Here is a 15,459-nt window from a genome sequence, read left to right as displayed (position 1 = left end):
CAAGCAGGAGGGCGAGGTCCTTCTGTGCGAGTACCATGTTTGAACACTGAGCTGCGGGACGATGCAGGTGTGAATCCGTACAATAACCGGATAAGTGTAGTGACTGGTCTGCAAAACCAAAATTTGACTGGTCAGTACACTGAAGCAAAAAAGCCGATTTTGGCATATTCTAGTGGCGTGGCAGTGAAGGGATGAGTTGCAAAATCTTTCTAATGTCACCAAAGGACAGTGGTGAACATACTGTAACTCGCGTTGACCGGGTTATTCCTCTTGATATCCTGCTGAAACCCGAGTTAATTCGCGAGGTTTCGGACGGAACTATTCAGCTATACATGAGTTCTACAGGAAACGACGTTACCGAGTACTATGTAGTATCAAGTAGAAATCGTTAATGCTCACAACACTCGCTTATGCTTTCCACTGTCCAAGTTGCATTAACAGTAAATAGTATGCGGAGGTTTTGGCAGTCTCCCATTGGAATGATCTCGGTAACTTATTTCTAACATTGTTTTCAGACGAGTAATTCCATGAAAGCAACAGTCGTCACTATTGCTTACGTAATCATCACCCTTCAAAAGAAAGGCATGTATAACCTCGGAACCCCCGTCCCCATGTTTAAGTTGCATCAGTAGAGGTTACTGTAGCTACAGTATAATCGCTTACCACTAAAATGTGCTGTTATATGGTTCAAAAGTCACAGATCGAACAATATCCGATTAATCGCCACACCCAATCAGTGAGGCTCAACATTGAATGGCATGGCAGCAGTAGGTCGTGACTCTTCTGTATATGCCTACTACGGCTATATAATTAAATTAACCTTCATTATACCTACGCTACGCCTTCTGTAAGGTTAACAGTCTCAACCTCCGAAACCAATGTCGTCCGAGTCCAAGACCAAGCCAACCCAACCCAATCTCCGGGATGTCCATCCTCGCCCTCAGCCCCTCGCTCAAACGCCGGTGACAATGACACTGAACAGCTAGCAACCCCTCTCCAAGTGACCTCTGCGACGGACTTGAACGCCGATGCTATGACAGAGCTCCTTGCGCGGAAACAAGAAATCAACGATCTTCGAACTCAACCTACCGAACCAGCCAAGCTCAATGGATTGCGGGCTGTTGAGTCGAGGGCCAATGACCTTTTGCGAAAGGTCAAGTTCAACGAAAATGACTTATCGGCCTTCAAGGTCAAAATTCCAAACGTCCGTCAACTGCGCCCACATTTGTGACATTATCGACGGGACTTATGTTATACCTGACGACGCTGCGGAAGTCAAAGCGTTCGTGTACGAGGACAAAACCAACATGGCCAAATCGTACCTTCAAAAGTCGCTCTCGAATGAAGTCTTCGATATGATCTGCGAAGACAGCACTCCAGCGGAAATGCGGCGTACGCTGGTGTTGAACTACGAGAGAAAGGAGTTGTCAAACACTGTCTATGTCCTCCGCCGGTTTTGCAGCCTGTGCTACGATTCGAAAAATGACATGGTTAAGCATATAACTACGTACGAGCCAAGATCCACGAGCTGGTTGACACGGGCAAGGCAATGAACGGAGTCGGAAGTAGTCGAGTGGCTGTTGATCTCATTTCCCGACTCCAGTCTGGACAACTACAACTCCTTCATCAACCATCTCAAGCCAACCCCTGGCCATGTAGTCAAACGCAAAGCTCTTACCATTGCTCTGCTCAAGTGCCGCGAAAGGAAGCGAGGCAATCGACATGACGAGTGCCATGATCGCCCAAGGGACGCGGAACGTCAACGTAAGCGAACCTACGAGGCGAAGGACATTGAGGACATGACGCTGGAGATCAACGCACTAAAAACGCGATTAACAGAGCTGAGGGACAAGAGACGCAAGACTGACGACAGCCTTCTTTGGTGCTACATATGGAAGAAGAAAGGGGATCCAGAAGCAAAGGGGCACCCGGGATACGACCCCAACTATGTCAACAAAAGAACTGGTGGGGGTGGGCAATCGCAACGGGGACACATGGCGGGAAACCTCGCCCAAGTTCTACCTCAGATGGCAGTGACTCCGACTCCAACGCTGCGCAATACCAAGTCAATTCTGTGGCCGTGGGCGACATTACGCGAGTCATGGAGAATCATTAGACCTTGGATAACTGCGCCACGGGCCACATCACCGGCAACCATCATTTCATGCACTCATCGAAGGGGCCGTCCAGCTTGATCCTACCTAATCAAGCGGTCGTCAAGGGACGTCGAGGTACGGCTAAGATCCATCTCTTACGCAATGGAGAGCGCGCCACGTTGAAGCTGCACGATGTCACCTATGAACCGACAATCTACAAGAACCTCATCTCTCACGTCCGCCTGCTTCGCTGTCGCTACCAGTTTGGCCATCACGATCTGGAAAAGACAACTTACCTGCACCGTTTCAATGGTGATGAGCTGCACTTCGCAATGTCTGACAGCCCGTACGTCCTTCAAGACGTGGCCCCGAGGGCAGCATCTGAACGCATCAACGGCACAAAACTGGCGACCGACAAGACTCTCGATCCTCCGTCGGATACCACACAAGCTACGCCAATTGCACAACAAGCTCAACCACACCGCCATGCGACAAGTGGCAAAGATTATCCAACTAATCCTGTTACCTGGCATTGACAGCTCCACGACCAACCACATCTGCCCATGGCCACCTACGTGTACCTCAGTCCAACGCGATCTCAGGAATCACGTCGGCCGACGATCTCAAATCTGTCGGATTTGTTGACCCCGACGACACGTCAGCACCTGCTACTCGCACAAGGCCTACATTAGACGAACCCCTTATGAAGTGCAGGAAACGTACGATCAAGGCAGCACATTGAAACTGTGGCAGCAATGCAGGCAGTTGCGCCGCGTCGCCCAATCGAACCGTTGACCATGGCGGACCTGGCAACATAGAACAGAATGGGAAGATGCCATGGTCGCTGAACACGCCTCCGTATTAGCCAACGATGTTTGGGTGTTAACTGACCTACCCAAGGGGCGCAAGGCTCTGAAGTCCAATTGGGTGTGGAAAGTCAAGTACCTGTCGATGGGCGAGATCGAACGCTTCAAAGTCCGCCTCGCCATCAAGGGGTTCCTCCAAATCGCAGGGGTCGACTTCACTGACACCTTTGCTCCAGTCATGCGCCTTCACTCCCTACGTGTCCTGTGTTCCATCATCGCAACGCTGGACTTGGAGACTGTTCAGTTGGACATCAAGACTGCATTTCTCAACGGAGAATTGGATGAGACAATCTACATGGTGCAGCCTCAAGGGTTTGATGTACCCGGAGACGAAGGCAAAGCCTGCCTGTTGAAGAAAGCGCTGTACGGCCTCAAACAAGCGCAGCGATAATGGCACAAGAAACTCGATGTTTTTTCTGCACACTCGGCTTCAAGCGATGCTACAAGGATCAATCCTCCGCGATGCCGACAACGCAGTTTCGGCTTACCTTGCCGTGTACGTGGATGACATCACACTGGCCGGGAAGGACGCCGCAGTACTTGCGCGCTTCATAACATCCATCGAAGGGCAATTTGCGAGGGAACCGACAAGGGCGAGCTGGACTTCCTACTAGGCATCAAGATTCAACGGGACCGCCAAGCGTGTACCCTGCAAATGCACCAACACCTTTTTATTCAAGACTTACTTGCTCGCTTCAACATGGCTGGCTGCCATCCCGCTCCAACCCCCCAAGCATAAGGTGTCCCGTCCGTTGAAGCGCCCAACACCCGCGACGTCCCGTACCAAAGTCTTGTCGGAGCGCTACAGTATCTAGTGTCAGCGACAAGGCCGGATATCGCAAACGCAGTACGATATCTGGCCACACACAATCACGGCCACACGCAGACCCATTAGCGCCTTGCCAAGCGTGTCCTCAAGTACCTGTCTGGGACGTCGACGTTGGGCTTGCACTACGACGGGCAGCACCCCTATCACATACAGTGACGCCAACTTTGCAAATGACAACAACGACAGCAACTCCATTACCGGCTTCGTCATCATGCTCGCTGGTGCCGCTGCGGTCTACATGTCGCGCAAGCAAAGCTTGGTCGGCCAAAGCACGACGGAAGTCGAGTTCATCGCGGCAGCCGAAGCCGCGAAGAGCATCGTCTGGCTGCTCGAACTCCTACGTGAACTTGGTCAGTCAGCCCCATCATCTACACCACAGTGGGTCGACGACAATCAAAGCGCGATTCAAGTGGCCAAACGTATCTCCTCCCACGGGCGCACCAAGCACATCCGGCTTCGGTTCCACTTCCTGCAAGACTTAATGGCTGACGGTACGCTGACCCTACCAATACATAGCCGACATACTCACCAAAGGACTCGTGCGAACTGCGTTTGAGAAACTCCGCTTCTTCCTTGGTTTGCGCCTCCTACAGAGCACCCAAAGTTAGCATGGACAAATGAACTAAACACAAATCACAAATTTATATGTCATGCACCAACCTGTCTGTTTTCACGTCCAAATCTACCTCAGGGGCAAAGCAGGATTCCACAACTGTGATAACTTAATGCTCCTCACAAAGCGTCATGCGTCCGGGGCAAAAGGGAAGCTGTCAATGCGCTGCTAGATTATACTTCGAAGTATATACTATTCCACGCGGTCCAGAGGAGGTTCCCCAACCACTGGCCGACAACAAATCATATAAATACAACAATACATGCAACATATACCTAACAGTAAACCAATTGGGACTCACGTTTTTTAGACGTCGAATACCGTGGTCCATACGGTCTGATACATGAACGAACCGGCCTGGAACACCCCCGGTTCACTCCCCATCGAGCGCCCCACCAGTTCGCATCATCGTGTACAGCGGCGTATCCTTGTTACGTGACGCACTAGTGAGCTGTAGGGGTCACCTCACAGTCAACACCATTGGCGTCAAGATCACTACAACTGAACATGACCCACAAGTCTGTTGTGAGCACGCAAGCATGCCCACAACAGACTTGGTTTGCTCACAAGCGGCGCCCCTGAGGGCCTGCTAGGATCAGCTACATCAACCGAAGCCTCGCCAACTGGCTTTACATGGAACCCCCTACCGGAGTGAGGAGGTTCGCTAGGCCGATCGATCCCGCGTGGGCTTCAGCCTTGCCACTCAGCATGTGTACTCGCCGCATCCCTGTGGGCACACCGCGGCGGCGGAATTCAGTAAAATGAGGTAAAAAAACAGGGGGAGTAACAGATGGAACAATACCTGGTTTTCCGGTTGACAGCCACACCCAATCAATGATGCTCAACATTGAATGGCAGCAGTAGGTCGTGACTCTTCTGTAATGCTCACTACGGCCATGTAATTGAATTAACCTTCGTTATACCTCTTCTGTAAATAAGTAGTACTAACCGGTACTATTAACCCGCTCGGATGGGTACTAAGCTTACGTAGTACTAGTAGACTGCTGTACTACTAATCTGGGGCATAATAGTTGTCACGTTCGATTTCTTATTGGTGGAATTTTTGTAATACTTCACCGTTTTTGCTTCTGATTGGTGCAATCGATAGCGTAGTAGGATCTCCTCTTTGATTGGCTATTTCCAGGTCCTCTGACTTCGTCGTAATTTTGATGCTACGACATCAGAACTGCAGCACGCGAAGAACAAAATGTGGTGCTTCACCCGCCAGGCTATGAAGACGTCGTTAGTTCACATACACTTCGATTCCTGTAGCATTATACATCTCATCTAAAGCTTCTCACGGGCGCGCAACGCAGTTTGGCCTGTGTGTAGTCCAGTAGCTCCACCAACGATGGGAGGACGGCGATATCCGCGCCATGCTCTTATTGCTACTAGGGAACTCTTCGAGAGTTCGTACTCCGCTGAGTGAACCTATAGATTGAATGCTACATGTCATACATTGAAAGCGTGCTCGCACCATACCTCTGAGCTGGCATACAGCCATGCGTCACCAAGCCATCTCGGAAGCGACCTGCCATCACCCGATTCTGGTGTATTTACCTATGTAATCCGATACTTCTTATCCAATTAGACAGGTATATTCGGAAAACTCAAGATTTGGCATACATAAATCAAGTGAAATGGAGGCGACAACTATTGTGCGCCAGAGTAGTACGCAGTATTATTCAGAATACGAACTTCATGATGAATGATCACGGAAGTAACATTGGATCTGTTTCTCTCAAGGAATTACTCGTGGATAGTCTTTTCTGACAAGTTTGATTGGTGTCTCATTTGAAGCTCGAAAACCTAATTCCATCCGATATGAATACTATAATATTAATAGTTCAACCCTCGGAGATGCTCTCGTTATGAATGTTCACGGCGACTTGAGGCTACCGGGTTCTATAGTACTGTAGAACAGTAAGTGCTAGCTTCTAATATACTAGTATATACTAAATTTAGTATAACGTTATATTAATGTTTCGAAGTACATGCTACACCTTTTTGCGGATTATTTCAGCTTTTTTCACTATATTTCGCTTAGCTTGCAGTATATTTCACGAGACCACTGATATATTTCGGTTAGATAGATACTATAGGTACAGGTCGTGTCCTGTATGATTGGGTTTTTTGGCAAAATTAATCGGATGCTGGGTGAAATAAATTGACCAAAACTGAAATTAAACGATAGTTGATAGAATTATACTGCTGGCTTGGTGATATAAACCTGAAGTTTGAGGTCTCCACGAAATTAATTGGAGATAACCAAAATATATCGGTGGTGTCGTGAAATATACTGCAAGTTAAGCGAAATATAGTGAAAAAAGCTGAAATTAACCGCAAAAAGATGTAGTAATTCGTATACATTTAAATATGATACACCGGTACTAGTATTCTACTGTTGTACTACCTCTGTCTGATTATGAATGCACGTTTTTGAAAATCGAATTTTCGAGAAAGAGTGCACATTTTTATATTCGGATAATTACACCTTATTCGTACGATAACTCTACAAGACCTAAAGCCGCGACGAGGTTATCGTCAGCGTCCGTATCATCGACAATGTTTAGCGCCTCTATCTGAGTGCAGAATGCACTCATTTCTATGCTCTGTAGGATTTCAAGTGACAGCTTATGCATGTCAGCAGAATAGTCTACACCAACTAAGTACGCACAACCAAAACTCCAAGCATCTCTATCACAAGAAACCATTTCTGGTAACTTGCCTCGAGCATGCAATACATTCTTTCTCATATGTGGGATCTTATAGTCATTCCCACCCTTATTGAGAATGACCTCTTGGAGGCATATCTGCAGGGTGAGAAAGTTCTTGTTGAGTGTCTTGGTACTTACCACATCCCAGGCAGCATCGGTGGCAGCCACAATCTCCTCAAGACTACTCGAGTGTTTTTCGGCCTGGAGGGCCTGAATGGCGCGTAAAAATCCAAGGTCCAGGACATTGAGATCTGGTGAATTAGGCGATTGAAACATCACTTCCATGCCCCAACCATCCGCCTTGCATGCAGACGACATCAACATCACTTGGAGGAACGTGGGGCCGTGCATTGTCTTGTTGGATCTTGACTGTCTTGGTCTCGCCGCGAGGCCACTTGGTGCGGATTGCAGGTATAACTTTGTCCACCAGCATTGCCTTCTACGTCTCACGAGTTACAGATACAGTCTTCATGACCGGTGTCCCAGCGTCACGCCGACTGCTCCGGCGTTGGGCTGAGACGATTTCGGTAGAATGCCACGTCCCCAACTTGCCGTCAAACCACTCCCCACACGTCTCGTCCCATCGTGGGTGGACATCAGCCGTCAAGAACATGACCTTGAGAAGGTGATGCTTGGACTTGCAAGACCGCTGCTGGATCTTCTCACCAATGGCTCCGTAGACCTTCTTCTGGAGCCGAGTTATGAAGAACCACTTTTCGTCTACGTGGAGGGTGTCGTACATGTCGTCAAAGAACTTGGCGCCGTCGCGGTCACAAACATGGTCGAGTGCCCACCTCAGGCGGCACACCTTGTTGGGCTCCGTAAGTGCAGGCTTGAGAACAATAGAGTACTTTGCAAAGACGCCTCGCTTGAAGTAGTCGTGAAGGGTCGACTTTGGCATGCCCAGGGAATTGGCTAACGAGCAAAACCAGTATCGCGGTGACTGCGGTATGGCTTGGATGCGCTTGGGCAGGTCCTTGTGTAGGCGCTTTCGTCCACATGTGCTCTTCTTGCGCTGGCTGACGTTGCGACAGATGGTCTTGCTTCCTGAGAGGCTCACAGACGCACGACGCCATATGCGGCGAAAAGTTGATGGTGTGCAGTCGAACAACTGAGCCACTTCGTCCGCCGCTCCCATAGGTATCTTGCCGGCTTTGGTGTACCGCAACAGCAGGTGTTAAACCATGCTGTTGCACTCACTGTCTGTGAGGTTCTTCTTCTTCTGCACCTTGAGCATCTTTCAGAATGACTGGACTGGACAAAGTGAGCAAAGCCCACCAAGAGCTTGGCGCCAAAAATTGCCGGATATAGCCGGATACGAAGGTTATTATCCGGATATTCGCGGGTGGTAGGCTTGCAATTTAGAAATGTAAGCATTATTATACAGGTACTTTGTATATTTTGGTTTTCTTTGAATTTCGTGTCTGGTTTCTAGACAATACAGCTGATAATATCTCATTCGGATAGCCCATCATTCATAATCGGACAGTGGTAGGATCTTACAAATCGTATTTAAGTAAACTACGTCACCAAGTCCAAAACGCAAGTACTTCAGATCAAAGAGAATCATATTTCCGAAATGATAGAAATTCTGATCAGTTCATCAGAAATGATCAGTAACTCCCATGAGAACCAAATATATTAAAGTATAAATGTTTACTTGGCGTTTATATACAATTATCAAGTATAATCTGTGACATAAAATTGTACTCAGCGGCGATTGTTCGCATGAGCCAAAAACGACGCACGAGCTGTACCTGCGGAATGTACTGATGCAGTCGCCAAGCGTTCGGGCGGTGCTCGATGTAGGCGCTGGATGGCTGCACGCTTGGACTTCGACTCTTCAGCCATGCGCGCGTACCGAGCAAGTACAGAACTGTACTGGCTGTTGTCATCTTGACGAAGCGGCAAGAGGACACGTGAAAGTTTTTCAACGCGAAGGTAAGTTGTAGAATGGCGTCATAAATCTTGGTTCCCCACACGAACGTACCATAGGAGATCTTCCAAAGCAGACACACGCGGAAAAAGAAGTTCTCGACGATCACGCGGTCCGACGACACGGCGGCATTGCGATCAAGGTCGTGGCAGTCCAGCGTGCCATTGATGGGTTTCTTCTGGGGGTGGATAGCACGAAGCGGGCTGCTGAGTCCAATGTAGCTCTTGTCTACAAGGATTGCCCACTGGTCCGGGTAAGCTTGGAATCGCTCCCCATTGTAATAGATCTTACGATCGGCAGCATTTGTTTTCAGGGCGGCGACGTGGACTTCGATGCGAGAGCAGATCACCGTCAGATCCGAGACAGAACCAGGTTCATGCATGTTCATATCATCCTTCCGGTGAGACGGACGTTTCGATATTGAGACCGTAGAGCCTGTGCTTTCCGCCGAAGTAGTGCTTTCGTTCCCCAAAGCGGCCGGTCGGACGGTTCGCTGGCTGGAACTTGACATCCGTCGTGTACTTTGTATACGGGTAGTCTTGGAACAACTTGATATTCTCGCGGAGGTTCATCATCGTTGGCATCGTGACGAATGACTCGTAGAGGATGGTTGGACAACTTTGACGACGCGCAGCACAATCTTGTCCAAGGTAGGAGCCTTCACGTCGAAGTCCATGGCATGCTTTTCCCATGTTTGATAGTACTTTAGGATGACGAACGTCATGACTAGGGCGTCGCGGGGGGTAGTTGTCGATTTGCGCTCGCGTCCCTTGTGCCAGCGAGAAAAGAGTGTGGCCACCACGAGTCCCCAAATCGTGTCGAACTCTGTTGGAGTGAAGTTCGTCAAGGTTCTGAACGCGTCAACGCCACCATCTTCGATGACCTTTTCAATGACGGGGCTGTCGTACGCCAGTGCGTCGTTTTGTTCATCTGCGAGATCGCCGAAGTCGTACAGGCTGTCCTTAAGGAAGACTTGGTCCGAGACGTTTAGCACGAGGAAGCGCTCGAGCATGGAGGCGATGTTCATGACCATGGCGAAGTGAAATTGGTTGTGTGTCCCGTGGATGCGGTTGAGTCTACGTGCCAGGTGGCAATTTGGGCGGCAGGCAATTAAAGGCTTTCAAATCCCGCGACCTTCATTTCCCTCTATGTCGAAGTATTTAAGAAATACCCACAGGTATGGTGCTCGTCATCTATAAACTACTAACTTTGCACAAAATTTTCGGACTTCTATTTCATAGTCATTACTCAAACTTTCAGCAAATTGAGACGTAGAATCGACAAATCTCAATGTGGTGAAGAAATTCTACGTCTCAGATTTGGTGATGAATTGGTCCAGAAATAGATATTTACAGTAGTCGACAGCTTGGAGGGTGCCTGCCAAAAAAGAATTGTAATATAGAGTTTTTCTGACTTTCCACAACATAGCTGCATATTTAGATGCGACCAATAAGAAGAGATAAAAATTGTTACTTCTCTGATTCTGAACTGTCCGACTCGCTACTGCTGCTATCGCTGTTGCTGTCGTTGCCGTCATCACTGTTGTCATCGTCGCTGTCACTCGCGTCGACTTCTTGTTGCTCCATGATGTACTCGGCCAGCTTGTTGAGCTGCCTATCGGCCTTGTGAATGCAGCCCTTGATGCTGCATGCCGCCAACTCAGCGAAAGCTTGCGTCAACCGTACGTGCACGTCCTTGGACTTGGTATCTTGTGTGTACTGGTGTCCAACCTACCATTTATTTGTAAAGCATTGTATTGTATATATCACTGTACTTGGCCTTTTACGATAGCCCACACCATCTCGATAGGTTGAAGGTCACTGTGGTAAGGTGGTGTGTAAACCACTTCATGCCCTGCGTTACAACCTCGATGTCGATCTTATCGACATACACACTAAGCTTTTTCCATAGTGCAGCTTTCGTATCCTTTGTGAAAGAAATGCCGTACGTAGTGCAAGCATTCTGTAGGACACTCTTCTTTTGTCCATAATTAGGTGTACCCGTAGGGAGACCTTTATGGTATTTTGCATTGTCCATTACTATAACAGCGTTTTGCAATCCAAGACCCCTTATTTCTAAAAGAAGTTTGGTAAACCAACTGACAAAATATGCAACTGACAAAATATGCATAGTCAAACATTCCGTGATAGTCCTTTGTTTCAGGTCTCCCAGTTCGTTTTCCCCCTTGAAATATATCTAAACATACGAGTCGGCTATCCATACAACCAGTGTCTAGAATAGCAGCAATGAAACAAAATCTTTCACCTTTGTGTTTTACTTTCACTTCAACATCAAGGTCATCACTCGAATCAAATAATGAATCATCCTGCCGGCTATAATGGTGATGAATATAACTCTCATCCAAATATATAACAGGCCGTCGGTTGACATCGCCCATAAAACATCACACATTTCAGAAACATACATATCACGTTTCATCGGACATGCGGAGGCCGAGGCCCCTCTTTTTCTTTCCCCTTTTGTAGCCCAGTTTCGCAAGCGCCCTTTGTGTCGAGCGGTGTACGCGGCTTGCGTGGCTTGCGTGGAGGATTCCGATTCCGGATCAAAATCCAGGCGGTTTTCAGACCGCAAAAAGTGACGACGTCCTTGGCGACGGTGCGTTGTCGGTCTTGACGACGATGGCGGACGAATTCTTGAATAATCTTGGCCAGGTCGGACGTCACCGGCAGTCGTGTGCGGTGGGACATGTCCCGTGATGCTTGGGGCTTGGTCGTAGTGGTGCCGCGCTGGATGAACTCCTTCCACACTTGTTGAACTAGTTGCTCCTTGCGCCGCCTTAGGCGGGCGGCTGTGCGGGAGGCTGCCGGTGTTCCATCTTGGCGGAGAACTGCATTGGCCATTATTATGTCGAGAATCTCGTTCTTTGAGACGTATCGGGAGCGAGCCTTCTTTACGTACGCAATGGCGCGGTCGATGTCGCTCGCTGGGTGGGTTTCCGTGGGCATGGTTGGTGAGTGATGCTGGGGTCGAGAATCAGAGCCAGTGGAATTCTACGTCTCAGATTTGGTGATGAATTGGTCCAGAAATAGATATTTAACCTAGCGGTATTTTACATGGGTGCTTGGATATTTGGCCATAGGGGAGATGTATCTTGATTTTTGTATGTGACTCTTATCCGTGTATAATATCCGGAGGCAGTTGGTCGTGGAAGGAGGGATTCTTGATGTGAGTATGAATGAAGCTCATGCGACTTGTCATGGGCTCCTTCCAAGAGCTACACCCGACCTTGTGCACCATAATGTCGGACACGCCATCCAGTACGGACCATCTAGAACGCCTCCTAAGTTCCTCGTACAGGCAACCAAGCGCCATGGCCAACATCTATCAAACCTCGCGTGACCAACCCATGAAGTTTGGTAGGTTAGGATGTGATCTGTCTGTAGTCCATACGAGTAGTTCGGGGTGGGTTTCGTGGGAGTTGGATCGATGATCCGTGTCGTGGAGCTAAGTAGTGTATACACCAAGCATGTGCATGCCACGGATCATCGATCCAACTTCCAAGGAAACGACCGAGAACAACTCTCATGGTCCTGGCCTTCCCCATAACCCACCAAACGCGTAGGATGGGATCGCTGTGGTGCGGGTGGTTGTGGGGCTCGTTGTGGGAATTATGATCAGGGGGGTATCAATCGTGCCCGGGGAATCAGTCTTCGCATGTGCTACGTCGTGACTAGGGTCAGCGCGTTGCGCGCATTTCACAATGCATGTTGTGTTGTGTTGCTGAGAGCCTTGTGATGCTCGAATCTCTCAGCAACACTACATGCAAGATGGCTCATTGCGATAGTTGGTGTGCAAGTAAAAGCGTTTGCAGGTTGCGTACACAACGATGCCCAGTACATTAATGTACTGGGCATGGATTCGAGTTAGCGATAACGTTATATGTCGATGTAGATAAATGGTGTGTATGTATACAAGCATGCAGTTTTACGGTTTGTTTATGGCTTGCAACGTGTATGGGGTGAGACTGTGATGAAAGGGCTCAGCGACAGGATATACAAGTAAGCGCTAAGGGCATCCCCACCGGTGCTACTGTATAATCAGACTATAAAATACCGTTTTACAGTTCCTGTGTATTGATTTTCGTCAACCTCAGCGGCATGGAATAGGTTTTGCACACGTATATCATGAAAGTAGAGGCTACAGGCGCCAGTCACGACATTTTGAACTGGCTTACAATGTAGATAGCTTATGTTGTAGCGATGGCACACCCTAATGTTATGTACTACCGTAGTGGAATGCCAGCGCACCCCTTCTGTACATCCCGCCACAATAATTCAACGCACAGCACCTACTTGCATACTAGTACTCCCTAATGTTAATGTGCTACTGCATTGTTCACATTGAGAGAGTGTATGCAATTAGGTGTTGTGATGTTGAATTATTGTAGAAGGGTGCCACAGAAGGGCATGATAGATGTTGACTATGTTGAGATTGCCCACCAATACGACTGTATAGATCTAAACGATGAGGACTGTGAGTGGTGATGCAACTACTTCTTTTTGCATGTCCAACACACATAGCCTCTAGCACTTCCCTGCAAATGCACGAGATATCGTTGGCTTCTGTTCCCGGCCGCCCCTCGGATCAACTACCCGTGTAAGTGTGTGTGCAGTTGACAGTGAGTTCAGTCGGGTTCTATTTTTAGACTCGCCGAGGGAGCAACTAATTAGTCCCTCTGTGGATCCTATTAGGCCCAGGCTAGGACTTACCGAACCTCCCTCGGTACGCTGAGTGTATTGACTGTGATGCCTGGATTACAGTGAAGTGATTCGCTGGTTGATGGGCACATAACCTGAATGGTAATGAAGACACTTTTGGATTTGTCATCGAAGTCTACCGTCGTGAGCACGGTAGCTGGTTGTGCAAGCCGGTGCAGACAACAAGGAATGCTTTAGCTGTCGTTGACAAGCTAGCGATTTGGGGCATGGAACAACCCACGAGCGGAAGCGTACATGCAGAGGACGCGGAGCTCCCTGGCAGCGACCGTGTGGACTCGGATGGCGATCGACCAAGGTCGGGCCATTCAGACAGTCCGGTAGCCGGCGAGAAGTTTTCTGGCCGACCTGATGATCGTAGACGTGGAGCAAGACGACTGTTCATCGGCTGTTCTGGTCGCCACAGGGCCGACGCCAGCCGGTGGCGGTCAACGAGGCGTGGCCGTTTGGTGGACCATCTGGGGCGGTTCCCGGTGTGACTGCCCCTGAAACTGAAGATTGGGACATGGGTCAAGGCGATGTATACATTCACAACGCACCGGCCCTCCCAAAGAACCCAATGTTCAAGGGTTCTACGAAGGAAGAACTGTTAGCGTTCATGGCGTCGTACAACCAGTACATCAGCCAGACGAATACTCACCGCGAACGGCGTTCGGCCATTTCTGATGCCGTTGAGTGCGTGCATTGAGCCGGCGACTAAACAACGCGTGGCTGAGTGGGACATGGGGAAGTTCCCGGAAGAGGTAACGGATGCCGAATGGGCGGCATGGTTTACGCTGGGATTTCAAGTTGACCCTCGGACACTGGATTCCCTGAAGAAGCAAGTCAAGGCCTCGGTGGTTTTTGACATGTCGATCCCGGACGCAGATTCTCGGATCGGGCGAATGTTGGACGGCATGGCGGCCGCTTTACGCCGGTACCGCCAGGAGTGGGTTATTAGAGAAGAAAGTGCTGCCATCGTAAAGATCTTTACGGAGGCGTTCAAGCCGGTGTCACTCCATCGGGCAGTGACGGAGCAGATGGCGCTGACGTGAAACAAGCCCCTGAAGAAGGACGTGTACCGTTTCGTGGGTTGGTTACGTGAATTTGCCATCGGCCACGAGCGTTTCGTCGGCTACGAAGAAGAAGCGAAGCCGGCCGGGAAACCTGACCCACCGAGGATGCCGTTAGGAAACGGCCAAACATTTAGGCCAGCATCAGCGCAGGCGCCACCGAGAGCGGCACCGGCGCCATCTACGCCTCAGGCACCGACTAGTTCGACGCCTGGCAGCGGCTGCTTGAAATGTAAATCCACCACTCACAAGGTCCGTGAGTGTCCTGGAATCACGGATGAGGAAGCCGTGCAACTGCTTAAAGCACATGGCCGGGCGCTTGGCCAAAAACGTGGTGACTGGAGCCGTGGTGACGGTCGGGCTGACGCCGGCCGAGGACAAGGAACACCTGGTGGTCGTGTAGCGACGATGCGTACGAACGCCGTAAAGGTGGGCCGCGAAGACCTGACGGCCACGGTGGATGGTGTCGTACCGGTCCGAGCCTCGCTACTAGACTCAGGCGCTGACCTGTCGGTTGCTTCAGGCGGTCTAGTCTCAGCGTTGTTGGCGGCGGGTGCATCTCCCAAAATTATCGTGATGGGGCCCACGACCCTTCGGCCTTACGGCACCGATAG

General features: G+C 49.6%; 8 protein-coding genes across 8 annotated transcripts; 2 read left to right on the top strand and 6 right to left on the bottom strand.

The window, feature by feature from the left end:
• Nucleotides 1-878: 878 nt before the first annotated feature.
• Nucleotides 879-1,231, top strand: H257_18465 (hypothetical protein; the record flags this gene model as incomplete). Its single annotated transcript, XM_009847520.1, has 2 exons — nt 879-926; nt 983-1,231. The coding sequence occupies 2 exons, from the start codon at nt 879-881 to the stop codon at nt 1,229-1,231; spliced, it is 297 nt and encodes a 98-aa protein (XP_009845822.1).
• A 5,829-nt stretch (nt 1,232-7,060) lies between these two features.
• On the bottom strand, nt 7,061-8,259 carry H257_18464 (hypothetical protein; the record flags this gene model as incomplete). The annotated part of the gene is made up of 3 exons (XM_009847519.1): nt 7,061-7,069; nt 7,203-7,538; nt 7,585-8,259. The coding sequence occupies 3 exons, from the start codon at nt 8,257-8,259 to the stop codon at nt 7,061-7,063; spliced, it is 1,020 nt and encodes a 339-aa protein (XP_009845821.1).
• Nucleotides 8,260-8,633: 374 nt separating this feature from the next.
• H257_18463 (hypothetical protein) lies at nt 8,634-9,568 on the bottom strand (the record flags this gene model as incomplete). The annotated part of the gene is made up of 2 exons (XM_009847518.1): nt 8,634-8,642; nt 8,879-9,568. The coding sequence occupies 2 exons, from the start codon at nt 9,566-9,568 to the stop codon at nt 8,634-8,636; spliced, it is 699 nt and encodes a 232-aa protein (XP_009845820.1).
• A 60-nt stretch (nt 9,569-9,628) lies between these two features.
• H257_18462 (hypothetical protein) lies at nt 9,629-10,090 on the bottom strand (the record flags this gene model as incomplete). Its single annotated transcript, XM_009847517.1, has 1 exon — nt 9,629-10,090. The coding sequence occupies one exon, from the start codon at nt 10,088-10,090 to the stop codon at nt 9,629-9,631; it is 462 nt and encodes a 153-aa protein (XP_009845819.1).
• A 436-nt stretch (nt 10,091-10,526) lies between these two features.
• On the bottom strand, nt 10,527-10,858 carry H257_18461 (hypothetical protein; the record flags this gene model as incomplete). The annotated part of the gene is made up of 2 exons (XM_009847516.1): nt 10,527-10,787; nt 10,832-10,858. The coding sequence occupies 2 exons, from the start codon at nt 10,856-10,858 to the stop codon at nt 10,527-10,529; spliced, it is 288 nt and encodes a 95-aa protein (XP_009845818.1).
• Nucleotides 10,859-11,492: 634 nt separating this feature from the next.
• On the bottom strand, nt 11,493-12,023 carry H257_18460 (hypothetical protein; the record flags this gene model as incomplete). The annotated part of the gene is made up of 1 exon (XM_009847515.1): nt 11,493-12,023. The coding sequence occupies one exon, from the start codon at nt 12,021-12,023 to the stop codon at nt 11,493-11,495; it is 531 nt and encodes a 176-aa protein (XP_009845817.1).
• Nucleotides 12,024-14,458: 2,435 nt separating this feature from the next.
• H257_18459 (hypothetical protein) lies at nt 14,459-14,827 on the top strand (the record flags this gene model as incomplete). The annotated part of the gene is made up of 1 exon (XM_009847514.1): nt 14,459-14,827. One exon carries the CDS (start codon nt 14,459-14,461, stop codon nt 14,825-14,827), a length of 369 nt encoding a protein of 122 aa, XP_009845816.1.
• Nucleotides 14,828-14,978: 151 nt separating this feature from the next.
• H257_18458 (hypothetical protein) lies at nt 14,979-15,404 on the bottom strand (the record flags this gene model as incomplete). The annotated part of the gene is made up of 3 exons (XM_009847513.1): nt 14,979-15,026; nt 15,095-15,289; nt 15,318-15,404. The coding sequence occupies 3 exons, from the start codon at nt 15,402-15,404 to the stop codon at nt 14,979-14,981; spliced, it is 330 nt and encodes a 109-aa protein (XP_009845815.1).
• Between the last annotated feature and the right edge of the window lie 55 nt (nt 15,405-15,459).

This window comes from Aphanomyces astaci (assembly GCF_000520075.1).
Source record: "Aphanomyces astaci strain APO3 unplaced genomic scaffold supercont1.167, whole genome shotgun sequence".
In the NCBI taxonomy this organism is placed as follows: Eukaryota; Oomycota; class Saprolegniomycetes; order Saprolegniales; family Verrucalvaceae; genus Aphanomyces; species Aphanomyces astaci.
The sequence above is the reverse complement of the archived record's forward strand: the minus strand, read 5'-3'. Positions and strand labels throughout refer to the sequence as shown.